Consider the following 27,150-nt stretch of genomic DNA (forward strand, 5'->3'; position numbering starts at 1 on the left):
TATCAATATGTCTGGTTCCCTGTCCTAGTAAGTGTATGTATTATCAATAAGTCTGGTTCCCTGTTCTACTACGTGTATGTATTATCAATAAGTCTGGTTCCCTGACCTAGTAAGTGTATGTATTATCTGTAAGTCTGGTTCCCTGTTCTAATAAGTGTATGTATTATCAATATGTCTGGTTCCCTGTCCTAGTAAGTGTATGTATTATCAATATGTCTGGTTCCCTGTCCTAGTAAGTGTATGTATTATCAATAAGTCTGGTTCCCTGTTCTAGTAAGTGTATGTATTATCTGTAAGTCTGGTTCCCTGTTCTAATAAGTGTATGTATTATCAATATGTCTGGTTCCCTGTCCTAGTAAGTGTATGTATTATCAATATGTCTGGTTCCCTGTCCTAGTAAGTGTATGTATTATCAATAAGTCTGGTTCCCTGTCCTAGTAAGTGTATGTATTATCTGTAAGTCTGGTTCCCTGTTCTAATAAGTGTATGTATTATCAATAAGTCTGGTTCCCTGTCCTAGTAAGTGTATGTATTATCAATATGTCTGGTTCCCTGTCCTAGTAAGTGTATGTATTATCTGTAAGTCTGGTTCCCTGTTCTAATAAGTGTATGTATTATCAATAAGTCTGGTTCCCTGTTCTAGTAAGTGTATGTATTATCAATATGTCTGGTTTCCTGTCCTAATAAGTGTATGTATTATCAATATGTCTGGTTCCCTGTTCTAGTAAGTGTATGTATTATCAATATGTCTGGTTTCCTGTCCTAGTAAGTGAATGTATTATCAATAAGTCTGGTTCCCTGTTCTAGTAAGTGTATGTATTATCAATAAGTCTGGTTCCCTGTTCTAGTAAGTGTATGTATTATCAATATGTCTGGTTCCCTGTCCTAGTAAGTGAATGTATTATCAATAAGTCTGGTTCCCTGTTCTAGTAAGTGTATGTATTATCTGTAAGTCTGGTTCCCTGTTCTAATAAGTGTATGTATTATCAATATGTCTGGTTCCCTGTCCTAGTAAGTGTATGTATTATCAATATGTCTGGTTCCCTGTCCTAGTAAGTGTATGTATTATCAATAAGTCTGGTTCCCTGTCCTAGTAAGTGTATGTATTATCAATATGTCTTGTTCCCTGTTCTAGTAAGTGTATGTATTATCAATATGTCTGGTTCCCTGTCCTAGTAAGTGTATGTATTATCAATAAGTCTGGTTTCCTGTCCTAGTAAATGAATGTATTATCAATAAGTCTGGTTCCCTGTCCTAGTAAGTGAATGTATTATCAATATGTCTGGTTCCCTGTCCTAGTAAGTATATGTATTATCAATATGTCTGGTTCCCTGTCCTGGTAAGTGTATGTATTATCAAAAAGTCTGGTTCCCTGTCCTAGTAAGTGTATGTATTATCAATAAGTCTGGTTCTCTGTTCTAGTAAGTGTATGTATTATCAATAAGTCTGGGTCCCTGTCCTAGTAAGTGAATGTATTATCAATATGTCTGGTTCCCTGTTCTAGTAAGTGAATGTATTATCAATAAGTCTGGTTCCCTGTTCTAGTAAGTGAATGTATTATCAATAAGTCTGGTTCCCTGTTCTACTACGTGTATGTATTATCAATAAGTCTGGTTCCCTGTCCTAGTAAGTGTATGTATTATCAATATGTCTGGTTCCCTGTTCTAGTAAGTGAATGTATTATCAATAAGTCTGGTTCCCTGTTCTAGTAAGTGAATGTATTATCAATAAGTCTGGTTCCCAGTTCTACTACGTGTATGTATTATCAATAAGTCTGGTTCCCTGTCCTAGTAAGTGTATGTATTATCAATATGTCTGGTTCCCTGTCCTAGTAAGTGTATGTATTATCTGTAAGTCTGGTTCCCTGTTCTACTACGTGTATGTATTATCAATATGTCTGGTTCCCTGTCCTAGTAAGTGTATGTATTATCAATATGTCTGGTTCCCTGTCCTAGTAAGTGTATGTATTATCAATAAGTCTGGTTCCCTGTCCTAGTAAGTGTATGTATTATCAATATGTCTGGTTCCCTGTCCTAGTAAGTGTATGTATTATCAATAAGTCTGGTTCCCTGTCCTAGTAAGTGTATGTATTATCTGTAAGTCTGGTTCCCTGTTCTACTACGTGTATGTATTATCAATATGTCTGGTTCCCTGTCCTAGTAAGTGTATGTATTATCAATATGTCTGGTTCCCTGTCCTAGTAAGTGTATGTATTATCAATAAGTCTGGTTCCCTGTCCTAGTAAGTGTATGTATTATCAATATGTCTGGTTCCCTGTCCTAGTAAGTGTATGTATTATCAATATGTCTGGTTCCCTGTCCTAGTAAGTGAATGTATTATCAATATGTCTGGTTCCCTGTTCTAGTAAGTGTATGTATTATCAATAAGTCTGGTTCCCTGTTCTAGTAAGTGTATGTATTATCAATATGTCTGGTTCCCTGTCCTAGTAAGTGTATGTATTATCAATATGTCTGGTTCCCTGTCCTAGTAAGTGAATGTATTATCAATATGTCTGGTTCCCTGTTCTAGTAAGTGTATGTATTATCAATATGTCTGGTTCCCTGTCCTAGTAAGTGTATGTATTATCAATATGTCTGGTTCCCTGTCCTAGTAAGTGTATGTATTATCAATATGTCTGGTTCCCTGTCCTAGTAAGTGAATGTATTATCAATATGTATGGTTCCCTGTTCTAGTAAGTGTATGTATTATCAATAAGTCTGGTTCCCTGTTCTAGTAAGTGTATGTATTATCAATATGTCTGGTTCCCTGTCCTAGTAAGTGTATGTATTATCAATAAGTTTGGTTCCCTGTCCTAGTAAGTGTATGTATTATCTGTAAGTCTGGTTCCCTGTTCTAATAAGTGTATGTATTATCAATATGTCTGGTTCCCTGTCCTAGTAAGTGTATGTATTATCAATAAGTCTGGTTTCCTGTCCTAGTAAATGAATGTATTATCAATAAGTCTGGTTCCCTGTCCTAGTAAGTGAATGTATTATCAATATGTCTGGTTCCTTGTCCTAGTAAGTGTATGTATTATCAATATGTCTGGTTCTCTGTCCTAGTAAGTGAATGTATTATCAATAAGTCTGGTTCCCTGTCCTAGTAAGTATATGTATTATCAATATGTCTGGTTCCCTGTCCTAGTAAGTGTATGTATTATCAATAAGTCTGGTTCCTTGTTCTACTACGTGTATGTATTATCAATAAGTCTGGTTCCCTGACCTAGTAAGTGTATGTATTATCTGTAAGTCTGGTTCCCTGTTCTAATAAGTGTATGTATTATCAATATGTCTGGTTCCCTGTCCTAGTAAGTGTATGTATTATCAATATGTCTGGTTCCCTGTCCTAGTAAGTGTATGTATTATCAATAAGTCTGGTTCCCTGTTCTAGTAAGTGTATGTATTATCTGTAAGTCTGGTTCCCTGTTCTAATAAGTGTATGTATTATCAATATGTCTGGTTCCCTGTCCTAGTAAGTGTATGTATTATCAATATGTCTGGTTCCCTGTCCTAGTAAGTGTATGTATTATCAATAAGTCTGGTTCCCTGTCCTAGTAAGTGTATGTATTATCTGTAAGTCTGGTTCCCTGTTCTAATAAGTGTATGTATTATCAATAAGTCTGGTTCCCTGTCCTAGTAAGTGTATGTATTATCAATATGTCTGGTTCCCTGTCCTAGTAAGTGTATGTATTATCTGTAAGTCTGGTTCCCTGTTCTAATAAGTGTATGTATTATCAATAAGTCTGGTTCCCTGTTCTAGTAAGTGTATGTATTATCAATATGTCTGGTTTCCTGTCCTAATAAGTGTATGTATTATCAATATGTCTGGTTCCCTGTTCTAGTAAGTGTATGTATTATCAATATGTCTGGTTTCCTGTCCTAGTAAGTGAATGTATTATCAATAAGTCTGGTTCCCTGTTCTAGTAAGTGTATGTATTATCAATAAGTCTGGTTCCCTGTTCTAGTAAGTGTATGTATTATCAATATGTCTGGTTCCCTGTCCTAGTAAGTGAATGTATTATCAATAAGTCTGGTTCCCTGTTCTAGTAAGTGTATGTATTATCTGTAAGTCTGGTTCCCTGTTCTAATAAGTGTATGTATTATCAATATGTCTGGTTCCCTGTCCTAGTAAGTGTATGTATTATCAATATGTCTGGTTCCCTGTCCTAGTAAGTGTATGTATTATCAATAAGTCTGGTTCCCTGTCCTAGTAAGTGTATGTATTATCAATATGTCTTGTTCCCTGTTCTAGTAAGTGTATGTATTATCAATATGTCTGGTTCCCTGTCCTAGTAAGTGTATGTATTATCAATAAGTCTGGTTTCCTGTCCTAGTAAATGAATGTATTATCAATAAGTCTGGTTCCCTGTCCTAGTAAGTGAATGTATTATCAATATGTCTGGTTCCCTGTTCTAGTAAGTATATGTATTATCAATATGTCTGGTTCCCTGTCCTGGTAAGTGTATGTATTATCAAAAAGTCTGGTTCCCTGTCCTAGTAAGTGTATGTATTATCAATATGTCTTGTTCCCTGTTCTAGTAAGTGTATGTATTATCAATATGTCTGGTTCCCTGTCCTAGTAAGTGTATGTATTATCAATAAGTCTGGTTTCCTGTCCTAGTAAATGAATGTATTATCAATAAGTCTGGTTCCCTGTCCTAGTAAGTGAATGTATTATCAATATGTCTGGTTCCCTGTCCTAGTAAGTATATGTATTATCAATAAGTCTGGTTCCTTGTCCTAGTAAGTGTATGTATTATCAATATGTCTGGTTCTCTGTCCTAGTAAGTGAATGTATTATCAATATGTCTGGTTCCCTGTCCTAGTAAGTGTATGTATTATCAATAAGTCTGGTTCCCTGTTCTACTATGTGTATGTATTATCAATAAGTCTGGTTCCCTGACCTAGTAAGTGTATGTATTATCTGTAAGTCTGGTTCCCTGTTCTAATAAGTGTATGTATTATCAATATGTCTGGTTCCCTGTCCTAGTAAGTGTATGTATTATCAATATGTCTGGTTCCCTGTTCTAGTAAGTGAATGTATTATCAATAAGTCTGGTTCCCTGTTCTAGTAAGTGAATGTATTATCAATAAGTCTGGTTCCCAGTTCTACTACGTGTATGTATTATCAATAAGTCTGGTTCCCTGTCCTAGTAAGTGTATGTATTATCAATATGTCTGGTTCCCTGTCCTAGTAAGTGTATGTATTATCTGTAAGTCTGGTTCCCTGTTCTACTACGTGTATGTATTATCAATATGTCTGGTTCCCTGTCCTAGTAAGTGTATGTATTATCAATATGTCTGGTTCCCTGTCCTAGTAAGTGTATGTATTATCAATAAGTCTGGTTCCCTGTCCTAGTAAGTGTATGTATTATCAATATGTCTGGTTCCCTGTCCTAGTAAGTGTATGTATTATCAATAAGTCTGGTTCCCTGTCCTAGTAAGTGTATGTATTATCTGTAAGTCTGGTTCCCTGTTCTACTACGTGTATGTATTATCAATATGTCTGGTTCCCTGTCCTAGTAAGTGTATGTATTATCAATATGTCTGGTTCCCTGTCCTAGTAAGTGTATGTATTATCAATAAGTCTGGTTCCCTGTCCTAGTAAGTGTATGTATTATCAATATGTCTGGTTCCCTGTCCTAGTAAGTGTATGTATTATCAATATGTCTGGTTCCCTGTCCTAGTAAGTGAATGTATTATCAATATGTCTGGTTCCCTGTTCTAGTAAGTGTATGTATTATCAATAAGTCTGGTTCCCTGTTCTAGTAAGTGTATGTATTATCAATATGTCTGGTTCCCTGTCCTAGTAAGTGTATGTATTATCAATATGTCTGGTTCCCTGTCCTAGTAAGTGAATGTATTATCAATATGTCTGGTTCCCTGTTCTAGTAAGTGTATGTATTATCAATATGTCTGGTTCCCTGTCCTAGTAAGTGTATGTATTATCAATATGTCTGGTTCCCTGTCCTAGTAAGTGTATGTATTATCAATATGTCTGGTTCCCTGTCCTAGTAAGTGAATGTATTATCAATATGTATGGTTCCCTGTTCTAGTAAGTGTATGTATTATCAATAAGTCTGGTTCCCTGTTCTAGTAAGTGTATGTATTATCAATATGTCTGGTTCCCTGTCCTAGTAAGTGTATGTATTATCAATAAGTTTGGTTCCCTGTCCTAGTAAGTGTATGTATTATCTGTAAGTCTGGTTCCCTGTTCTAATAAGTGTATGTATTATCAATATGTCTGGTTCCCTGTCCTAGTAAGTGTATGTATTATCAATAAGTCTGGTTTCCTGTCCTAGTAAATGAATGTATTATCAATAAGTCTGGTTCCCTGTCCTAGTAAGTGAATGTATTATCAATATGTCTGGTTCCTTGTCCTAGTAAGTGTATGTATTATCAATATGTCTGGTTCTCTGTCCTAGTAAGTGAATGTATTATCAATAAGTCTGGTTCCCTGTCCTAGTAAGTATATGTATTATCAATATGTCTGGTTCCCTGTCCTAGTAAGTGTATGTATTATCAATAAGTCTGGTTCCTTGTTCTACTACGTGTATGTATTATCAATAAGTCTGGTTCCCTGACCTAGTAAGTGTATGTATTATCTGTAAGTCTGGTTCCCTGTTCTAATAAGTGTATGTATTATCAATATGTCTGGTTCCCTGTCCTAGTAAGTGTATGTATTATCAATATGTCTGGTTCCCTGTCCTAGTAAGTGTATGTATTATCAATAAGTCTGGTTCCCTGTTCTAGTAAGTGTATGTATTATCTGTAAGTCTGGTTCCCTGTTCTAATAAGTGTATGTATTATCAATATGTCTGGTTCCCTGTCCTAGTAAGTGTATGTATTATCAATATGTCTGGTTCCCTGTCCTAGTAAGTGTATGTATTATCAATAAGTCTGGTTCCCTGTCCTAGTAAGTGTATGTATTATCTGTAAGTCTGGTTCCCTGTTCTAATAAGTGTATGTATTATCAATAAGTCTGGTTCCCTGTCCTAGTAAGTGTATGTATTATCAATATGTCTGGTTCCCTGTCCTAGTAAGTGTATGTATTATCTGTAAGTCTGGTTCCCTGTTCTAATAAGTGTATGTATTATCAATAAGTCTGGTTCCCTGTTCTAGTAAGTGTATGTATTATCAATATGTCTGGTTTCCTGTCCTAATAAGTGTATGTATTATCAATATGTCTGGTTCCCTGTTCTAGTAAGTGTATGTATTATCAATATGTCTGGTTTCCTGTCCTAGTAAGTGAATGTATTATCAATAAGTCTGGTTCCCTGTTCTAGTAAGTGTATGTATTATCAATAAGTCTGGTTCCCTGTTCTAGTAAGTGTATGTATTATCAATATGTCTGGTTCCCTGTCCTAGTAAGTGAATGTATTATCAATAAGTCTGGTTCCCTGTTCTAGTAAGTGTATGTATTATCTGTAAGTCTGGTTCCCTGTTCTAATAAGTGTATGTATTATCAATATGTCTGGTTCCCTGTCCTAGTAAGTGTATGTATTATCAATATGTCTGGTTCCCTGTCCTAGTAAGTGTATGTATTATCAATAAGTCTGGTTCCCTGTCCTAGTAAGTGTATGTATTATCAATATGTCTTGTTCCCTGTTCTAGTAAGTGTATGTATTATCAATATGTCTGGTTCCCTGTCCTAGTAAGTGTATGTATTATCAATAAGTCTGGTTTCCTGTCCTAGTAAATGAATGTATTATCAATAAGTCTGGTTCCCTGTCCTAGTAAGTGAATGTATTATCAATATGTCTGGTTCCCTGTTCTAGTAAGTATATGTATTATCAATATGTCTGGTTCCCTGTCCTGGTAAGTGTATGTATTATCAAAAAGTCTGGTTCCCTGTCCTAGTAAGTGTATGTATTATCAATATGTCTTGTTCCCTGTTCTAGTAAGTGTATGTATTATCAATATGTCTGGTTCCCTGTCCTAGTAAGTGTATGTATTATCAATAAGTCTGGTTTCCTGTCCTAGTAAATGAATGTATTATCAATAAGTCTGGTTCCCTGTCCTAGTAAGTGAATGTATTATCAATATGTCTGGTTCCCTGTCCTAGTAAGTATATGTATTATCAATAAGTCTGGTTCCTTGTCCTAGTAAGTGTATGTATTATCAATATGTCTGGTTCTCTGTCCTAGTAAGTGAATGTATTATCAATATGTCTGGTTCCCTGTCCTAGTAAGTGTATGTATTATCAATAAGTCTGGTTCCCTGTTCTACTATGTGTATGTATTATCAATAAGTCTGGTTCCCTGACCTAGTAAGTGTATGTATTATCTGTAAGTCTGGTTCCCTGTTCTAATAAGTGTATGTATTATCAATATGTCTGGTTCCCTGTCCTAGTAAGTGTATGTATTATCAATATGTCTGGTTCCCTGTCCTAGTAAGTGTATGTATTATCAATAAGTCTGGTTCCCTGTTCTAGTAAGTGTATGTATTATCAATATGTCTGGTTCCCTGTCCTAGTAAGTGTATGTATTATCAATATGTCTGGTTCCCTGTCCTAGTAAGTGTATGTATTATCAATAAGTCTGGTTCCCTGTCCTAGTAAGTGTATGTATTATCTGTAAGTCTGCTTCCCTGTTCTAATAAGTGTACGTATTATCAATAAGTCTGGTTCCCTGTCCTAGTAAGTGTATGTATTATCAATATGTCTGGTTCCCTGTCCTAGTAAGTGTATGTATTATATGTAAGTCTGGTTCACTGTTCTAATAAGTGTATGTATTATCAATAAGTCTGGTTCCCTGTTCTAGTAAGTGTATGTATTATCAATATGTCTGGTTTCCTGTCCTAATAAGTGTATGTATTATCAATATGTATGGTTCCCTGTTCTAGTAAGTGTATGTATTATCAATATGTCTGGTTTCCTGTCCTAGTAAGTGAATGTATTATCAATAAGTCTGGTTCCCTGTTCTAGTAAGTGTATGTATTATCAATAAGTCTGGTTCCCTGTTCTAGTAAGTGTATGTATTATCAATATGTCTGGTTCCCTGTCCTAGTAAGTGAATGTATTATCAATAAGTCTGGTTCCCTGTTCTAGTAAGTGTATGTATTATCAATATGTCTGGTTCCCTGTTCTAGTAAGTGTATGTATTATCAATATGTCTGGTTCCCTGTCCTAGTAAGTGTATGTATTATCAATAAGTCTGGTTCCCTGTTCTAGTAAGTGTATGTATTATCAATATGTCTGGTTCCCTGTCCTAGTAAGTGTATGTATTATCTGTAAGTCTGGTTCCCTGTTCTAATAAGTGTATGTATTAACAATATGTCTGGTTCCCTGTCCTAGTAAGTGAATGTATTATCAATATGTCCGGTTCCCTGTTCTACTAAGTGAATGTATTATCAATATGTCTGGTTCCCTGTCCTAGTAAGTGAATGTATTATCAATAAGTCTGGTTCCCTGTCCTAGTAAGTGAATGTATTATCAATATGTCTGGTTCCCTGTTCTAGTAAGTGAATGTATTATCAATATGTCTGGTTCCCTGTCCTAGTAAGTGAATGTATTATCAATAAGTCTGGTTCCCTGTCCTAGTAAGTGTATGTATTATCAATAAGTCTGGTTCCCTGTCCTAGTACGTGTATGTATTATCTGTAAGTTTGGTTCCCTGTTCTAATAAGTGTATGTATTATCAATATGTCTGGTTCCCTGTCCTAGTAAGTGAATGTATTATCAAAATGTCTGGTTCCCTGTTCTAGTAAGTGAATGTATTATCAATATGTCTGGTTCCCTGTCCTAGTAAGTGTATGTATTATCTGTAAGTCTGGTTCCCTGTTCTAGTAAGTGAATGTATTATCAATATGTCTGGTTCCCTGTCCTAGTAAGTGAATGTATTATCAATAAGTCTGGTTTCCTGTCCTAGTAAGTGAATATATTATCAATAAGTCTGGTTTCCTGTCCTAGTAAGTGAATGTATTATCAATAAGTCTGGTTCCCTGTTCTAGTAAGTGTATGTATTATCAATATGTCTGGTTCCCTGTCCTAGTAAGTGAATGTATTATCAATATGTCTGGTTCCCTGTTCTAGTAAGTGAATGTATTATCAATATGTCTGGTTCCCTGTCCTAGTAAGTGAATGTATTATCAATATGTCTGGTTTCCTGTCCTAATAAGTGTATGTATTATCAATAAGTCTGGTTCCCTGTTCTAGTAAGTGTATGTATTATCAATATGTCTGGTTCCCTGTCCTAGTCAGTGTATGTATTATCAATATGTCTGGTTCCCTGTCCTAATAAGTGAATGTATTATCAATAAGTCTGGTTCCCTGTTCTACTACGTGTATGTATTATCAATAAGTCTGGTTCCCTGTCCTAGTAAGTGAATGTATTATCAATATGTCTGGTTCCTTGTCCTAGTAAGTGTATGTATTATCAATATGTCTGGTTCTCTGTCCTAGTAAGTGAATGTATTATCAATAAGTCTGGTTCCCTGTCCTAGTAAGTATATGTATTATCAATATGTCTGGTTCCTTGTCGTAGTAAGTGTATGTATTATCAATATGTCTGGTTCTCTGTCCTAGTAAGTGAATGTATTATCAATAAGTCTGGTTCCCTGTCCTAGTAAGTGAATGTATTATCAATATGTCTGGTTCCTTGTCCTAGTAAATGAATGTATTATCAATAAGTCTGGTTCCCTGTCCTAGTAAGTGAATGTATTATCAATATGTCTGGTTCCCTGTCCTAGTAAGTATATGTATTATCAATAAGTCTGGTTCCTTGTCCTAGTAAGTGTATGTATTATCAATATGTCTGGTTCTCTGTCCTAGTAAGTGAATGTATTATCAATATGTCTGGTTCCCTGTCCTAGTAAGTGTATGTATTATCAATAAGTCTGGTTCCCTGTTCTACTACGTGTATGTATTATCAATAAGTCTGGTTCCCTGACCTAGTAAGTGTATGTATTATCTGTAAGTCTGGTTCCCTGTTCTAATAAGTGTATGTATTATCAATATGTCTGGTTCCCTGTCCTAGTAAGTGTATGTATTATCAATATGTCTGGTTCCCTGTCCTAGTAAGTGTATGTATTATCAATAAGTCTGGTTCCCTGTTCTAGTAAGTGTATGTATTATCAATATGTCTGGTTCCCTGTCCTAGTAAGTGTATGTATTATCAATATGTCTGGTTCCCTGTCCTAGTAAGTGTATGTATTATCAATAAGTCTGGTTCCCTGTCCTAGTAAGTGTATGTATTATCTGTAAGTCTGCTTCCCTGTTCTAATAAGTGTATGTATTATCAATAAGTCTGGTTCCCTGTCCTAGTAAGTGTATGTATTATCAATATGTCTGGTTCCCTGTCCTAGTAAGTGTATGTATTATATGTAAGTCTGGTTCCCTGTTCTAATAAGTGTATGTATTATCAATAAGTCTGGTTCCCTGTTCTAGTAAGTGTATGTATTATCAATATGTCTGGTTTCCTGTCCTAATAAGTGTATGTATTATCAATATGTATGGTTCCCTGTTCTAGTAAGTGTATGTATTATCAATATGTCTGGTTTCCTGTCCTAGTAAGTGAATGTATTATCAATAAGTCTGGTTCCCTGTTCTAGTAAGTGTATGTATTATCAATAAGTCTGGTTCCCTGTTCTAGTAAGTGTATGTATTATCAATATGTCTGGTTCCCTGTCCTAGTAAGTGAATGTATTATCAATAAGTCTGGTTCCCTGTTCTAGTAAGTGTATGTATTATCAATATGTCTGGTTCCCTGTTCTAGTAAGTGTATGTATTATCAATATGTCTGGTTCCCTGTCCTAGTAAGTGTATGTATTATCAATAAGTCTGGTTCCCTGTTCTAGTAAGTGTATGTATTATCAATATGTCTGGTTCCCTGTCCTAGTAAGTGTATGTATTATCTGTAAGTCTGGTTCCCTGTTCTAATAAGTGTATGTATTAACAATATGTCTGGTTCCCTGTCCTAGTAAGTGAATGTATTATCAATATGTCTGGTTCCCTGTTCTACTAAGTGAATGTATTATCAATATGTCTGGTTCCCTGTCCTAGTAAGTGAATGTATTATCAATAAGTCTGGTTCCCTGTCCTAGTAAGTGAATGTATTATCAATATGTCTGGTTCCCTGTTCTAGTAAGTGAATGTATTATCAATATGTCTGGTTCCCTGTCCTAGTAAGTGAATGTATTATCAATAAGTCTGGTTCCCTGTCCTAGTAAGTGTATGTATTATCAATAAGTCTGGTTCCCTGTCCTAGTACGTGTATGTATTATCTGTAAGTCTGGTTCCCTGTTCTAATAAGTGTATGTATTATCAATATGTCTGGTTCCCTGTCCTAGTAAGTGAATGTATTATCAAAATGTCTGGTTCCCTGTTCTAGTAAGTGAATGTATTATCAATATGTCTGGTTCCCTGTCCTAGTAAGTGTATGTATTATCTGTAAGTCTGGTTCCCTGTTCTAGTAAGTGAATGTATTATCAATATGTCTGGTTCCCTGTCCTAGTAAGTGAATGTATTATCAATAAGTCTGGTTTCCTGTCCTAGTAAGTGAATATATTATCAATAAGTCTGGTTTCCTGTCCTAGTAAGTGAATGTATTATCAATAAGTCTGGTTCCCTGTTCTAGTAAGTGTATGTATTATCAATATGTCTGGTTCCCTGTCCTAGTAAGTGAATGTATTATCAATATGTCTGGTTCCCTGTTCTAGTAAGTGAATGTATTATCAATATGTCTGGTTCCCTGTTCTAGTAAGTGAATGTATTATCAATATGTCTGGTTCCCTGTCCTAGTAAGTGAATGTATTATCAATATGTCTGGTTTCCTGTCCTAATAAGTGTATGTATTATCAATAAGTCTGGTTCCCTGTTCTAGTAAGTGTATGTATTATCAATATGTCTGGTTTCCTGTCCTAGTCAGTGTATGTATTATCAATATGTCTGGTTCCCTGTCCTAATAAGTGAATGTATTATCAATAAGTCTGGTTCCCTGTTCTACTACGTGTATGTATTATCAATAAGTCTGGTTCCCTGTCCTAGTAAGTGAATGTATTATCAATATGTCTGGTTCCTTGTCCTAGTAAGTATATGTATTATCAATATGTCTGGTTTCCTGTCCTAATAAGTGTATGTATTATCAATAAGTCTGGTTCCCTGTTCTAGTAAGTGTATGTATTATCAATATGTCTGGTTCCCTGTCCTAGTCAGTGTATGTATTATCAATATGTCTGGTTCCCTGTCCTAATAAGTGAATGTATTATCAATAAGTCTGGTTCCCTGTTCTACTACGTGTATGTATTATCAATAAGTCTGGTTCCCTGTCCTAGTAAGTGAATGTATTATCAATATGTCTGGTTCCTTGTCCTAGTAAGTGTATGTATTATCAATATGTCTGGTTCTCTGTCCTAGTAAGTGAATGTATTATCAATAAGTCTGGTTCCCTGTCCTAGTAAGTATATGTATTATCAATATGTCTGGTTCCTTGTCGTAGTAAGTGTATGTATTATCAATATGTCTGGTTCTCTGTCCTAGTAAGTGAATGTATTATCAATAAGTCTGGTTCCCTGTCCTAGTAAGTGAATGTATTATCAATATGTCTGGTTCCTTGTCCTAGTAAATGAATGTATTATCAATAAGTCTGGTTCCCTGTCCTAGTAAGTGAATGTATTATCAATATGTCTGGTTCCTTGTCCTAGTAAGTGTATGTATTATCAATATGTCTGGTTCTCTGTCCTAGTAAGTGAATGTATTATCAATAAGTCTGGTTCCCTGTCCTAGTAAGTGTATGTATTATCAATATGTCTGGTTCCCTGTCCTAGTAAGTGTATGTATTATCAATAAGTCTGGTTTCCTGTCCTAATAAGTGAATGTATTATCAATAAGTCTGGTTCCCTGTTCTACTACGTGTATGTATTATCAATATGTCTGGTTCCCTGTCCTAGTAAGTGCATGTATTATCAATATGTCTGGTTCCCTGTCCTAGTAAGTGTATGTATTATCAATAAGTCTGGTTTCCTGTCCTAGTAAGTGTATGTATTATCAATAAGTCTGGTTCCCTGTTCTAGTAAGTGTATGTATTATCAATATGTCTGGTTCCCTGTTCTAGTAAGTGTATGTATTATCAATATGTCTTGTTCCCTGTTCTAGTAAGTGTATGTATTATCAAAATGTCTGGTTTCCTGTCCTAGTAAGTGAATGTATTATATGTAAGTCTGGTTCACTGTTCTAATAAGTGTATGTATTATCAATAAGTCTGGTTCCCTGTTCTAGTAAGTGTATGTATTATCAATATGTCTGGTTTCCTGTCCTAATAAGTGTATGTATTATCAATATGTATGGTTCCCTGTCCTAGTAAGTGTATGTATTATATGTAAGTCTGGTTCACTGTTCTAATAAGTGTATGTATTATCAATAAGTCTGGTTCCCTGTTCTAGTAAGTATGTATTATCAATATGTCTGGTTTCCTGTCCTAATAAGTGTATGTATTATCAATATGTATGGTTCCCTGTTCTAGTAAGTGTATGTATTATCAATATGTCTGGTTCCCTGTCCTAGTAAGTGAATGTATTATCAATATGTCTGGTTCCTTGTCCTAGTAAGTGTATGTATTATCAATATGTCTGGTTCTCTGTCCTAGTAAGTGAATGTATTATCAATAAGTCTGGTTCCCTGTCCTAGTAAGTGTATGTATTATCAATATGTCTGGTTCCCTGTCCTAGTAAGTGTATGTATTATCAATAAGTCTGGTTTCCTGTCCTAATAAGTGAATGTATTATCAATAAGTCTGGTTCCCTGTTCTACTACGTGTATGTATTATCAATATGTCTGGTTCCCTGTCCTAGTAAGTGTATGTATTATCAATATGTCTGGTTCCCTGTCCTAGTAAGTGTATGTATTATCAATAAGTCTGGTTTCCTGTCCTAGTAAGTGTATGTATTATCAATAAGTCTGGTTCCCTGTTCTAGTAAGTGTATGTATTATCAATATGTCTGGTTCCCTGTTCTAGTAAGTGTATGTATTATCAATATGTCTTGTTCCCTGTTCTAGTAAGTGTATGTATTATCAATATGTCTGGTTCCCTGTCCTAGTAAGTGAATGTATTATCAATAAGTCTGGTTCCCTGTCCTAGTAAGTATATGTATTATCAATATGTCTGGTTCCCTGTCCTAGTAAGTGTATGTATTATCAATAAGTCTGGTTTCCTGTCCTAGTAAGTGTATGTATTATCAATAAGTCTGGTTCCTTGTCCTAGTAAGTGTATGTATTATCAATATGTCTGGTTCTCTGTCCTAGTAAGTGAATGTATTATCAATAAGTCTGGTTCCCTGTCCTAGTAAGTATATGTATTATCAATATGTCTGGTTCTCTGTCCTAGTAAGTGTATGTATTATCAATAAGTCTGGTTCCCTGTTCTAGTAAGTGTATGTATTATCAATAAGTCTGGTTCCCTGTTATAGTAAGTGTATGTATTATCAATATGTCTGGTTCCCTGTTCTAGTAAGTGTATGTATTATCAATATGTCTGGTTCCCTGTCCTAGTAAGTGTATGTATTATCAATAAGTCTGGTTCCCTGTTCTAGTAAGTGTATGTATTATCAATATGTCTGGTTCCCTGTTCTAGTAAGTGTATGTATTATCAATAAGTCTGGTTCTCTGTCCTAGTAAGTGTATGTATTATCAATATGTCTGGTTCCCTGTCCTAGTAAGTGTATGTATTATCAATAAGTCTGGTTCTCTGTCCTAGTAAGTGTATGTATTATCAATATGTCTGGTTCCCTGTCCTAGTAAGTGTATGTATTATCAATAAGTCTGGTTCTCTGTCCTAGTAAGTGTATGTATTATCAATAAGTCTGGTTCCCTGTTCTAGTAAGTGTATGTATTATCAATAAGTCTGGTTCCCTGTTCTACTACGTGTATGTATTATCAATATGTCTGGTTCCCTGTCCTAGTAAGTGAATGTATTATCACTAAGTCTGGTTCCCTGTCCTAGTAAGTGTATGTATTATCAATATGTCTGGTTCCCTGTTCTAGTAAGTGTATGTATTATCAATATGTCTGGTTCCCTGTCCTAGTAAGTGTATGTATTATCAATAAGTCTGGTTCCCTGTCCTAGTAAGTGTATGTATTATCAATATGTCTGGTTCCCTGTTCTAGTAAGTGTATGTATTATCAATATTTCTGGTTCCCTGTTCTAGTAAGTGTATGTATTATCAATATGTCTGGTTCCCTGTTCTAGTAAGTGTATATATTATCAATATGTCTGGTTCCCTGTCCTAGTAAGTGTATGTATTATCAATAAGTCTGGTTCCCTGTCCTAGTAAGTGAATGTATTATCAATATGTCTGGTTCCCTGTCCTAGTAAGTGAATGTATTATCAATATGTCTGGTTCCCTGTCCTAGTAAGTGTATGTATTATCAATAAGTCTGGTTCCCTGTTCTAGTAAGTGTATGTATTATCTGTAAGTCTGGTTCCCTGTTCTAGTAAGTGTATGTATTATCTGTAAGTCTGGTTCCCTGTCCTAGTAAGTGTATGTATTATCTGTAAGTCTGGTTCCCTGTTCTAATAAGTATATGTATTATCAATATGTCTGGTTCTCTGTCCTAGTAAGTGTATGTATTATCAATAAGTCTGGTTCCCTGTTCTAGTAAGTGTATGTATTATCAATAAGTCTGGTTCCCTGTTCTAGTAAGTGTATGTATTATCAATATGTCTGGTTCCCTGTTCTAGTAAGTGTATGTATTATCAATATGTCTGGTTCCCTGTCCTAGTAAGTGTATGTATTATCAATAAGTCTGGTTCCCTGTTCTAGTAAGTGTATGTATTATCAATATGTCTGGTTCCCTGTTCTAGTAAGTGTATGTATTATCAATAAGTCTGGTTCTCTGTCCTAGTAAGTGTATGTATTATCAATATGTCTGGTTCCCTGTCCTAGTAAGTGTATGTATTATCAATAAGTCTGGTTCTCTGTCCTAGTAAGTGTATGTATTATCAATATGTCTGGTTCCCTGTCCTAGTAAGTGTATGTATTATCAATAAGTCTGGTTCTCTGTCCTAGTAAGTGTATGTATTATCAATAAGTCTGGTTCCCTGTTCTAGTAAGTGTATGTATTATCAATAAGTCTGGTTCCCTGTTCTACTACGTGTATGTATTATCAATATGTCTGGTTCCCTGTCCTAGTAAGTGAATGTATTATCACTAAGTCTGGTTCACTGTCCTAGTAAGTGTATGTATTATCAATATGTCTGGTTCCCTGTTCTAGTAAGTGTATGTATTATCAATATGTCTGGTTCCCTGTCCTAGTAAGTGTATGTATTATCAATAAGTCTGGTTCCCTGTCCTAGTAAGTGTATGTATTATCAATATGTCTGGTTCCCTGTTCTAGTAAGTGTATGTATTATCAATATGTCTGGTTCCCTGTTCTAGTAAGTGTATGTATTATCAATATGTCTGGTTCCCTGTTCTAGTAAGTGTATATATTATCAATATGTCTGGTTCCCTGTCCTAGTAAGTGTATGTATTATCAATAAGTCTGGTTCCCTGTCCTAGTAAGTGAATGTATTATCAATATGTCTGGTTCCCTGTCCTAGTAAGTGTATGTATTATCAATAAGTCTGGTTCCCTGTTCTAGTAAGTGTATGTATTATCTGTAAGTCTGGTTCCCTGTTCTAGTAAGTGTATGTATTATCTGTAAGTCTGGTTCCCTGTCCTAGTAAGTGTATGTATTATCCACAAGTCGGGACCCCTGTCCTTCAAAGCTTGGAATATGAAGAATTGTCCAACACTGTGCACTCACCTTCCAGTACGTATTATTTTATAAAATTCAGATTTTGACAAGTCTACTACAGTTGATCCAAGTCTGGATTCTTCACAGTTGCTTAATACACCACCATCAAATATTAAATCTAATTTTGGCCACAATACTTGAAATTCCTATTAAAAACAAAAATATTATTATTTAATAATGTTATTTTGGGTCACTGTTGAGATAAAGTGTGTTGAGTAGACATGAATAAATGTTTGCACCATGTGAGTTAAGTAGCTGAAATACCAAGCCTAGTCATTAAGACAACATGTTAGATTGTTATATGGTGTTAAATCCAAGATCTCTATAATCATATTTTTTAGAAGGTTTATTAGTCCTCAAAAAATGTTTATGTTCAAATAATAGTTCAATCGATTTTTTTTCCTAAGATATTTGACGGTGTTGACATTTTGCAGGTTCATCAATTAATCAAAATAGGACGCTATGTAATGGAAAACAAGGGTGGTGGAGACAGTATTATAATTACCTTATATGTGTTGCTTTGAATCTCATATCAAAGGATTCTTTAGTACATAATAAACTATACTGTCATGTTATGTTATGTTATTAGTTGTGTTCAGTTGCACTCTACTATGAGTTAAGATTAAAGCTAATCTCATATGTTTGCATATCAGCTAGACTGAGTTGTGTTCACGAATGGGAAAGAACTTTAGTACATTTTTATTGAGAACAATGTCCCAGGACGCTGCTTGTCACTTAAAAAAATGACATATCAAAATGAATATATGATAATAGGTTATCTTGAATGAACAATAAATTTGATGGTACATGTATTTTGTTGTCCCAGCAGTCAGATTTAACTCATACTAGCTGTTTCTTAGCCCATACTTGTTTTTTTGATGTTCTAGTTTCAACTATTATAATTACCTGAATACAAAGTGTACTTTGAGATATGCTTATATTAGCACTTGTCAATGCCAGTGGTTCTCCAAGTTTGGAAACCACTTGACGTATAAAATCATGATCTGGTATGCGAATTCCAACAAGATCTGTATTGGGATTGAGTTGAGAGTTCAGTAACTTTGTTCTTTGTAATACCACTGTAACTGGTCCAGGTATGAGATTATGAAGTAGTTCATTGCTCACTGTATTAATACCCCATCTACAGATGAAACAATGTCAGATCATAGAAAAAAATAGTATATGGAATGAAATGCAATGGAATGGGGTGGAATGGAATGGGATGAAATGGGATGGAATGAAATGGGATGGGATGGAATGGGGTGGGATGGAATGGGGTGGGATGGAATGGGGTGGGATGGGATGGGATGGGATGGGATGGGATGCGATGCAATGCAATGCAATGGGGTGGGATGCGATGCAATGCAATGCAATGGGGTGGGATGCGATGCAATGCAATGGACAGTACGCCTAGCTCTGACCGGCGCCTACCTGAGGCGAGGGCCAGTAGGAAGAATATTTTCCACGTCAAAAATTTGAGTGGTGCTGATTGGAGAGACTCAAAGGGCGGTCTGCTTAGAGCAGACCGCCCAGCCAACGAGTCACAGTTTGGCGGCTCCCTTGTATGGGGTCTTGGCGTCTGGAAAGCAGTAAATAGTCTCCTAATAATAGGACAATCGGTTAGTCTTGTTCCCGTATGTTCTGAGTGGTGGGGGACAAGACCGACCTGTAGCCAATGCTCGCTGCGTAGGACAAACCCACTTCGTCAAACAGGTGGATGAAGGAGCCTGCTACCTGGCCAATAGAGGGATGGTATGGATCAATCTCCCTTCCGCTACACCAATCAGTGTATGCTTGCAGCCTAGAAATGTAGGCTGCGTAGGTGGAAATCCCTGTTCGCCCTGGCCAGGACGTTGACAGCCCGCTCAGATAAGGCTTTCGTATGTGCGGGTCTACTGAGAGCCTCTATGCGTGTAAGTGATACCTGCTGGGCTCGTTGGTAGTGCGCTGTCTGGTTGGGACGGCAGGTCCAGTAAGTCCGGAAGCACTGCTGGCGCTTCGACTAGCATTTCCAACAGAAGTGGAAACTAGGTCTTGCTTGGCCAATTGAGTGCAACCCATGATAATATGCGGGTGCGCATCTGTCGAAGTTTTCTCTGGTGCCCGGTGAACTAGCGGGAAGGGAGGAAAGGCATACACAACTAAATGGATCCACGGGGCTAGCAAAGCGACCCTGGCCCAGGCTCCTGGAGTCAGCAAGAATGTTACGTACGTCAGGAGCTTGGCGTTCCAGGGTGTGGCAAAACGGTCCAACCTTGGACCGTCCCACGGCCGAAACAGCCTGGAGGCTACCCACTGGGGTATCAGCCACTCCGTGTTCTGGAGACGGAGCCGCCCTGAAAGGGCGTCGCCAGACTGTTCCTCATCCCTGGAAGGTGGTGTGCAGTTAGCTCCACATTGTATTCCAGGCACCAAAGGAGGATTTTGCTCCGCTAGGACTGACAACGATGGGGATGGGGAATGCGTCCCCCCCTTCTTGAAGGAGACCACCGCTGCGTTGCCTGTGTGGAGCAGGACTCTGTGGTCTCGAACTACGGGTAGAAAGTGTGGTAGTGCTAAGTACACTGCTCTCAGTTCGAGCCGGTTGATATGGTAGTCCTGAAACTAATGCGGGGGCCATATCCTTGGGCTTGTTGGCCCAATAGATGCGCTCCCCAACCCTGGGGGGAGGTATCTGTTACCAGAGTCATACCTGCGGCGAGCGGGCCCAAGGGGCTCCCCTGTCCGAGGTTGGCCAGTGACAACCACCAGGGCAGGGCTTCCTTCACTTGGTCCGAGATCGAAACCCGCCTATCTAGTTCCCATAGGAGAGCTCGGCGTTATAACAAGCGTTATACCGGGCGGCTGCGTAGTGTGGCCTCGGGAACGACCCTTCGATGATCCACATTAGTTCACGGAGGGACACCGAGGGAACGCTGACTAGGCATTCAGCTAGGCTGCTTAGCGCTAAGCAATACGCTTGAAATAGCTAAGCCAAGCTTACCTCTGTGTCAAAACTCCATGCCCAGGGACACCAACTGCGCGTTGGGTCGAGGTGGGACTTGTCGATTTACTAACGAGCCCAACTGGTGAAGTAAATCCCGTGTTAGCCTGACGCGTTTGGCTATTACCCCTTGCCCGGGTTGTTGGTAACCGGAAGTCTGGGTACGGATTGAGGTGTACCGACATCTGGTGAAGCAGCAGCACTACCTGTTACATCACTCTGGTGAACACGTAGGGCGCTGTGCCTAACCCGAATGGGGGGGCACCCGAAATTTGAATACTTGGCCCAGCTGGGGGATTCGAGGGAGATTGCAACTCGCTGGGTGCATCGGTACGTGCAGGTAGGCCCCGCTTAAGTCTAGCGGGGCTAGCCAGTCAAAACGGTGGATGGAGAAAAGAACCCTGAATGGTGTCTCCATGTGGAACCGATCGAGGAGCACGTACTGATTCAGTCTCCCTAGGTCCAAAACTGGACGCCTGCCACTTGTAGATTTGGTACTACGAACACATTTGGGAAGAAGCCTGGCCTTAGTTCCGCCTGATGTACCCTGTGTATGGCGTCTTTCCCCAGCAAACTGCTACTTCCTGTCTGATTGCTTCCTTGGAGTTCCTTGGCAGTGCCCAACAGGGGAGACACTGACGGGGGGAAATGGAGATTTCAGCGGTATCCCGTAAACGGATGTCACCACCTGGAAAGGTCCAGGGATTGGTCACCCGCCGTCTCCAAACCGGACTACACTGGCGCAATTTGTGTACGACAGGGATACGTGGCCATGTGTTCAGCAATTGCGAGGAGGGGTGCTCCCTTCCCCCATGAGGTGAGTTCCCCAAGACCTGAAGTAGTCACTAAGTTGTGACCTGGAAATTCACCGAACATGTGCCTGACCCCCCCCCCCCCCTCCCCGGTTGCAGAGGTGAGCGTCAAACATGCCTCCCCTGCTGCCGGGTAGACGTCCGCCCAGGGAGGGTGAGGAGCCACCACCTGGCTCTTACTTCCCTGGGGGTGCGCCACTACCCTCCCCCTCCCATGGAAGGGTATAAGCGCTTGCCTCCTGGCTGACTCTGGCTAGCGGACGACGTTGTGTTTTCTGTGCATGGGGTGCCCTCCGTTTGCTCATGGCAGGACCAACTGGCTAGCGGATTCGATCTGAACCCTCTGGTTCATTGCACTCCGAAACTCCAAGACTGTACCCACCATTCCCTGAACAAAGATGGTGGAGGATGTCCAGTCTGCGTCACTGAGGTGGGAACGTACCCCGGCTCAGCTTGTCGGCGAAAACATGTGCGTCTAATGCCGCGTCTCGTAGCACGGTAGTGGCCCTGGCAAAGAGAGCCAAGCGACACTAGGGGGTGTCGCATGTAGATGTGCGGTGGCCCACCAGTAATCAAAGAAAGCTTAGAAAGAACTCCCATGTGCCGAGAGTATTGGAGACACATTAAATATAATTCGAAATTACTTAGCTGAAAACTAATTATGCAAATTAGAAAATTAATATGACCAGATTTGAGTGTAAAACTAATGAGGTCTGCGCAATGTAACAGAAAATCTATGTCTCCAAGTTTAATTGAAATGTGATTAGAACCAAAAAATTATGAATTATTATGCTTATTAGGGAATTAATATGAACAGATTTTTACCCCAAACTAATTAGGTTTGTACATTGTCCTAGAGCATCTTTGTACTAAGTTTCATTGAAATGGAATAATTAGTACCGTGAAAACTCCAAAATTTCGACCCCTCTAAAAATTCGATTGGCTATTTATTTGCCGGGTTTCGGTGTTTTATTTACCTCCAAATTTTCGACTCCACTAAAAATTGCCGACTCATTCTTATTCGAAAATTGCGACCAGTTTTAGTTTTCCCCCAAACGAAAAAAAAACCCGATGTGAGCGTTCAAACGGGACCTTCCTCGAAGGCATGAATCCGGGTTTCTGATTGACTGAGAGATTTTTATTTTATTGGTAACGAAAATATATTCTAAATAAACGAAGTTTCAAATAAAAACGAACACAAAAATCTCGGCATGCTGCGTTTCTGAATTGTTGATTATTACTGTACTCAGTAGTGATTATAATAATGTACACAAAATAAATTTGTTGAATGGTTATGAAATACAAATAAAAGTCAACTAAGTTTCATCGTAAGCGAATGATTCCGGTCTCGTATAAACGTTTGATGCTGTAGGATATCCGCCATGTTCTCTTAGGTCAAATAGGTCAAATCGCTAATTAACCAATCAAAAAGCTGGATGATGCCAACATGTTCAAATTACCATAGCTTATTTAAATATGTTAATGTTATTGAACGCAATGCGAAGAGATTGATGTTGTAGTACGATATTTTGGCTTGGATTTTGATGCGAAAACGGCATGATTTTTTTTTAAATAAAAAAATTAGTTGTTTTTAAAAAATAAACTGGTCATCTGAAGAATAATTTAACATTGTTCACAGTGATAACAGCTCATTCTCGAAAGGAAGCTTACCCGCTCACGCTAGTCACGATAAAAATCATACACGTGTACTCTTGAATAGACAGACGTCAATGACTACGGTAAAACTTAGACTCTATTTTAGCCGGCAGGATTGATTGAAATGTCCGAAAAATGACGCCAAAATACACCTTAAAAGTCCCATTTTATTTTCTTAAATCCCATTTTATTTTTTAATCCAAGGGCGAATTTACGGCAGAATTTGGTCCCTCAAACAAGGGACACGTGAGCTTTGATTCTAACCGGATACATTGCACTGGGTCGGGGAGATAGTTTGCTAAACTTCCATGTATCTTTTGTCCAATGGGTACCTGTACTTCGAACATTCGCAAGTTTTCCTAGGTAGTGCGAGACAGCTTTGTCTTTTGACCTATTAGTTTTGTGCTGACCTCTTCTGCGCGTCTTGATGTTTTGTTTTGCTTGTCATAATACTCACTGATTGATGACTTTGTTTAGATTTTGAGTTACAACTCGGCCATGACTCTAAAAACATGTCACATTTCTAACGCCAATTATTTAAAACCGGTCGAAATTTTGGAGTTTTTACGGTACTTTAGATATCAGTGTGAAAGCTTAAAATTGGTTAATTATGCAAATTAGGTAATTAATATGTACAGATTGTAACCCACAATTATTCAGGTCTGTCTATTGTCCTACAGCATCCATGTACATTCATTGATATGTGATGTATAGTACCTGAGATATCAGTGTGAAAGTTGGTTAATTATGCAAATTAGGTGATTAATATGCACAAATATTTACCGGAAACTAATTGGGTCTGCATAATTCTAGATTCATTGAAATGTAAATGATTAGTACTTTAGATATCAGTAGAAAAGCTGAAAATTAATTATGCAAATTAGGTAATTAATATGCACAATTATTTACTCTAAAACTAATCAGGTCTCTGCATAGTCCTAAAGGATCTATGTACCAAGTTTCATTGAAATGCGATGATTAGTACTTGAGATACCCATGGAAAAGCTGAAAATTAACTAATTATGCAAATTAGGTGATTAATATGCACAAATATTTATCGAAAACAATCAATCTCTGCATAGTCCTTGAGTATGTAAGTACCAAGTTTCATTGAAATGTAATGCTAACTACTTATATCAAATGCTGAAAATTAATTAATTATGCAAATTAGGTAATTAATATGTACTGATATTACCATAAAAACTATCAGGTCTGTGCAGTGTCGTATGACATCTATGTACCAAGTTTCATTTGAAATGTGATGATTAGTACTTGAGATATCAGTGGAAAAACCGAAAATTGACTAATCATTATGCAAATTAGGTAATTAGTATCCACGGATTATTACCAAAAACTAATCAAAACCTAGCATTAGTTCAGAGCATCTATGTACCAAGTTTCATCAAAATCCAATGAGTGGTTGTTTAGATATCAGTGGAACAGTCATGGAACACTAAAAAATAGCTAATTATCATGTAAATTAGGTAATTAATATGCAGGATTTTTACCAAAAATTAATCAAATCTGCGCATATGTTCAGAGCATCTATGTACCAAGTTTCATCAAAATCCAATGAGTGGTTCTTTAGATATCAGTGGAACAGTCATAGAACAGCTAAAAATTAGCTAATTATCATGCAAATTAGGTAATTAACGAGCATGGATTTTTACCAAAACCTAATCAAATCTGCGCATTGGCCCAGAGCATCTATGCACCAAGTTTCATCAAAAACCGATGTATGGTTCTTGAGATAGCAGTGGAACAGTCGGACACACATACACACACACACACATACACACATACACACATACAGACACACTAACTGCAAAAATGTCGCCTGGTCTAGGAGGCTGGTAGTTCTGCTCAAGCAACTCTGCCTTCAGGGCTCGATGGGTTGTCTTTAACCCTTTTCCGGTCAAGTTGGTGAAAAGCCGCCGTCAATATGGGTATGCTAGAATTTACCACTCCAGCTAGCTAACTGGTTAAGTCGTTGAAAAACGGCCTGCTATTTAGGTTGCTCAGATGGTCAAGCGTTTATAATACGTTGTACGGAACCTGATATTTTACACTTGCGAAATTATGGAGGGAGAGAATTTGTTTTCGATTCCGTCAAGTCAAATAAATTAACCAAGTAATAAAGAATGTAATTCTATATACTTATCTGCTCATTTTACCGTCACAATGCGACGTTTGCGACGACGTAAAAAAAACGCCTTGATCACATTGTAAACTGCAGCTTGGCAAATAGTCCCGGCACTTAGAATGAATAGCATGACGGATTCCAAAGACTGAGCTTGGAATGTCGACAATCACTAAAGTAAAATTACCGTTACAGCTGGTGGGAAATATTCAAGTCCACGTGATTTCACCGTCTGAGCTAGCATATGCAATTTTATGTGTATGCAAATTGTAACCGATCCGTGTTCGAAAAAATAACATATTTATTTACATAACAATAAATATTCAAATTGTGGGGAGATGCAGTCTTGTGGACATCTGGTCGTTCAGTATAAATATGGCCGAAGAAAGTGAGATTTATCGCTGTGTGCCTCCTTTCCGACACGTACGTTAATATGCCGTCCTATACAGATAGGAAGTATTTTATAAAGGCAAGAAGGAAACTGAAGAAAACGCGTCAATCGTGCAGTGGCACGGGGAGTGATAATTTTGATATTGACACGACAGATTTTTCACCAGCAAAGCGTGGAAAAAGAAAGAAATCCAAAGCAAAGGAAACATTTGATGTCGGTGAGTTACCATCCGAACGTACCACGGACACCAGTGATAATAGTCCACTCAAGAAAAGGCGTAAAAAGAATAAGAACAAACGCAAGTCGGAGACTGTCTCCTCTGTCAATGAACATGCGATTACAGAAGAAAGCTGTTTGAAGGACTGCAGGGGCAAACTAGGGGGCAAACCAGGAGGCAAACGTAAATCGTAAGATATACATGTGTATATTCACGGTATACGTTTAGTATACGCAGATATGATTACGTATACAAATCGTGGAATATACGTATATATGCGCTACGTATTTTTATGGTTTCTTTCACACATGCCCGCCTTGGGTGGCACGCAGCGTATACGTACATATTTTACATGCATTCTCGTAGTACAATTAATGCTGTTTAACGAAGTCTGTATATTTACGCGTACGTGGAGAATACTGTGCGCGTGGAATTGTCCGGTTTTATTTGGGATCGCGGCCGCCAGTACTTATAATAAATAATTACCGGAACTGTCGACTCGCATGGCGTCTTGAATCGATCTAAAAACGTCTCCTGTTTTGCCGAGTACATGTAATTGAGAAATGGCTGTGTACAGGTACAATTTAGAAACGGTTGTTACTAATTTCTAAAAAAAAAAAAAAAAAACATTTCCTGACTGAAGTGTACCATCGCTTTGATATTAACGTGACGTCTTCATTTGTCCCACTATACACTGGTGAATTCGAACACAAGACAGGAAATTGCACAATAGAGTATACGTTGATTAATTGCAATATCAATCGCAAGCCTGAATGAATGCGAACAATACAGGTGTGAATATTTTGGCGAGTGTTAAAATACTTTCCATTCGGGTCGTGTGTGTGTTTCTCGGGGCATGCTTGTGGTCTCATACACGTGAATGTTGGCCGGTCGGCATTTTGGTAAGAATAGCCACAAAGTCCATACCAAGAAAGTGAAATAATTCTCACTGAGACACATGTAACAAAATTGGTCGAATTTGCTGTCATCACCATTTCTAGGGATCGTTTGATTACGGAGTTTCATTTCTATTCCATTTACCATCGTACGCTGCGTTATTTTCAGAATATGATCTATATCACCACAGTCACTCTACTAGTAGAGTGACTGTAATATCACCACATACACTCGGAACACATACAGTGAACAACGCTAAACATCGCGTTTTCATTTCAAACAACTATGGATATTTCTGGCTAGTACTCTTTGCAGTGACGTTTT

General features: G+C 37.6%; 1 protein-coding gene across 2 annotated transcripts in view; it reads right to left on the bottom strand.

Annotated features, from left to right (window-relative positions):
- The window catches only part of LOC102808777 (threonylcarbamoyl-AMP synthase-like), a 65,682-nt gene that overhangs the window by 28,109 nt on the left and 10,423 nt on the right, over positions 1 to 27,150 (bottom strand). For both annotated transcript variants that reach the window (XM_085505539.1, XM_085505540.1), the window contains exons 3-4: positions 18,637 to 18,871; positions 17,740 to 17,876 (exon numbers count right to left, since the gene is read on the bottom strand). In XM_085505539.1, coding sequence (XP_085361665.1) covers positions 17,740 to 17,876; positions 18,637 to 18,871 — 372 coding nt within the window. The remainder of the gene's footprint in view (positions 1 to 17,739; positions 17,877 to 18,636; positions 18,872 to 27,150) is intronic.

The sequence above is a fragment of the Saccoglossus kowalevskii genome, chromosome 11, assembly GCF_978046115.1.
Source record: "Saccoglossus kowalevskii chromosome 11, keSacKowa6.1, whole genome shotgun sequence".
NCBI classification, from domain to species: Eukaryota; Metazoa; Hemichordata; class Enteropneusta; family Harrimaniidae; genus Saccoglossus; species Saccoglossus kowalevskii.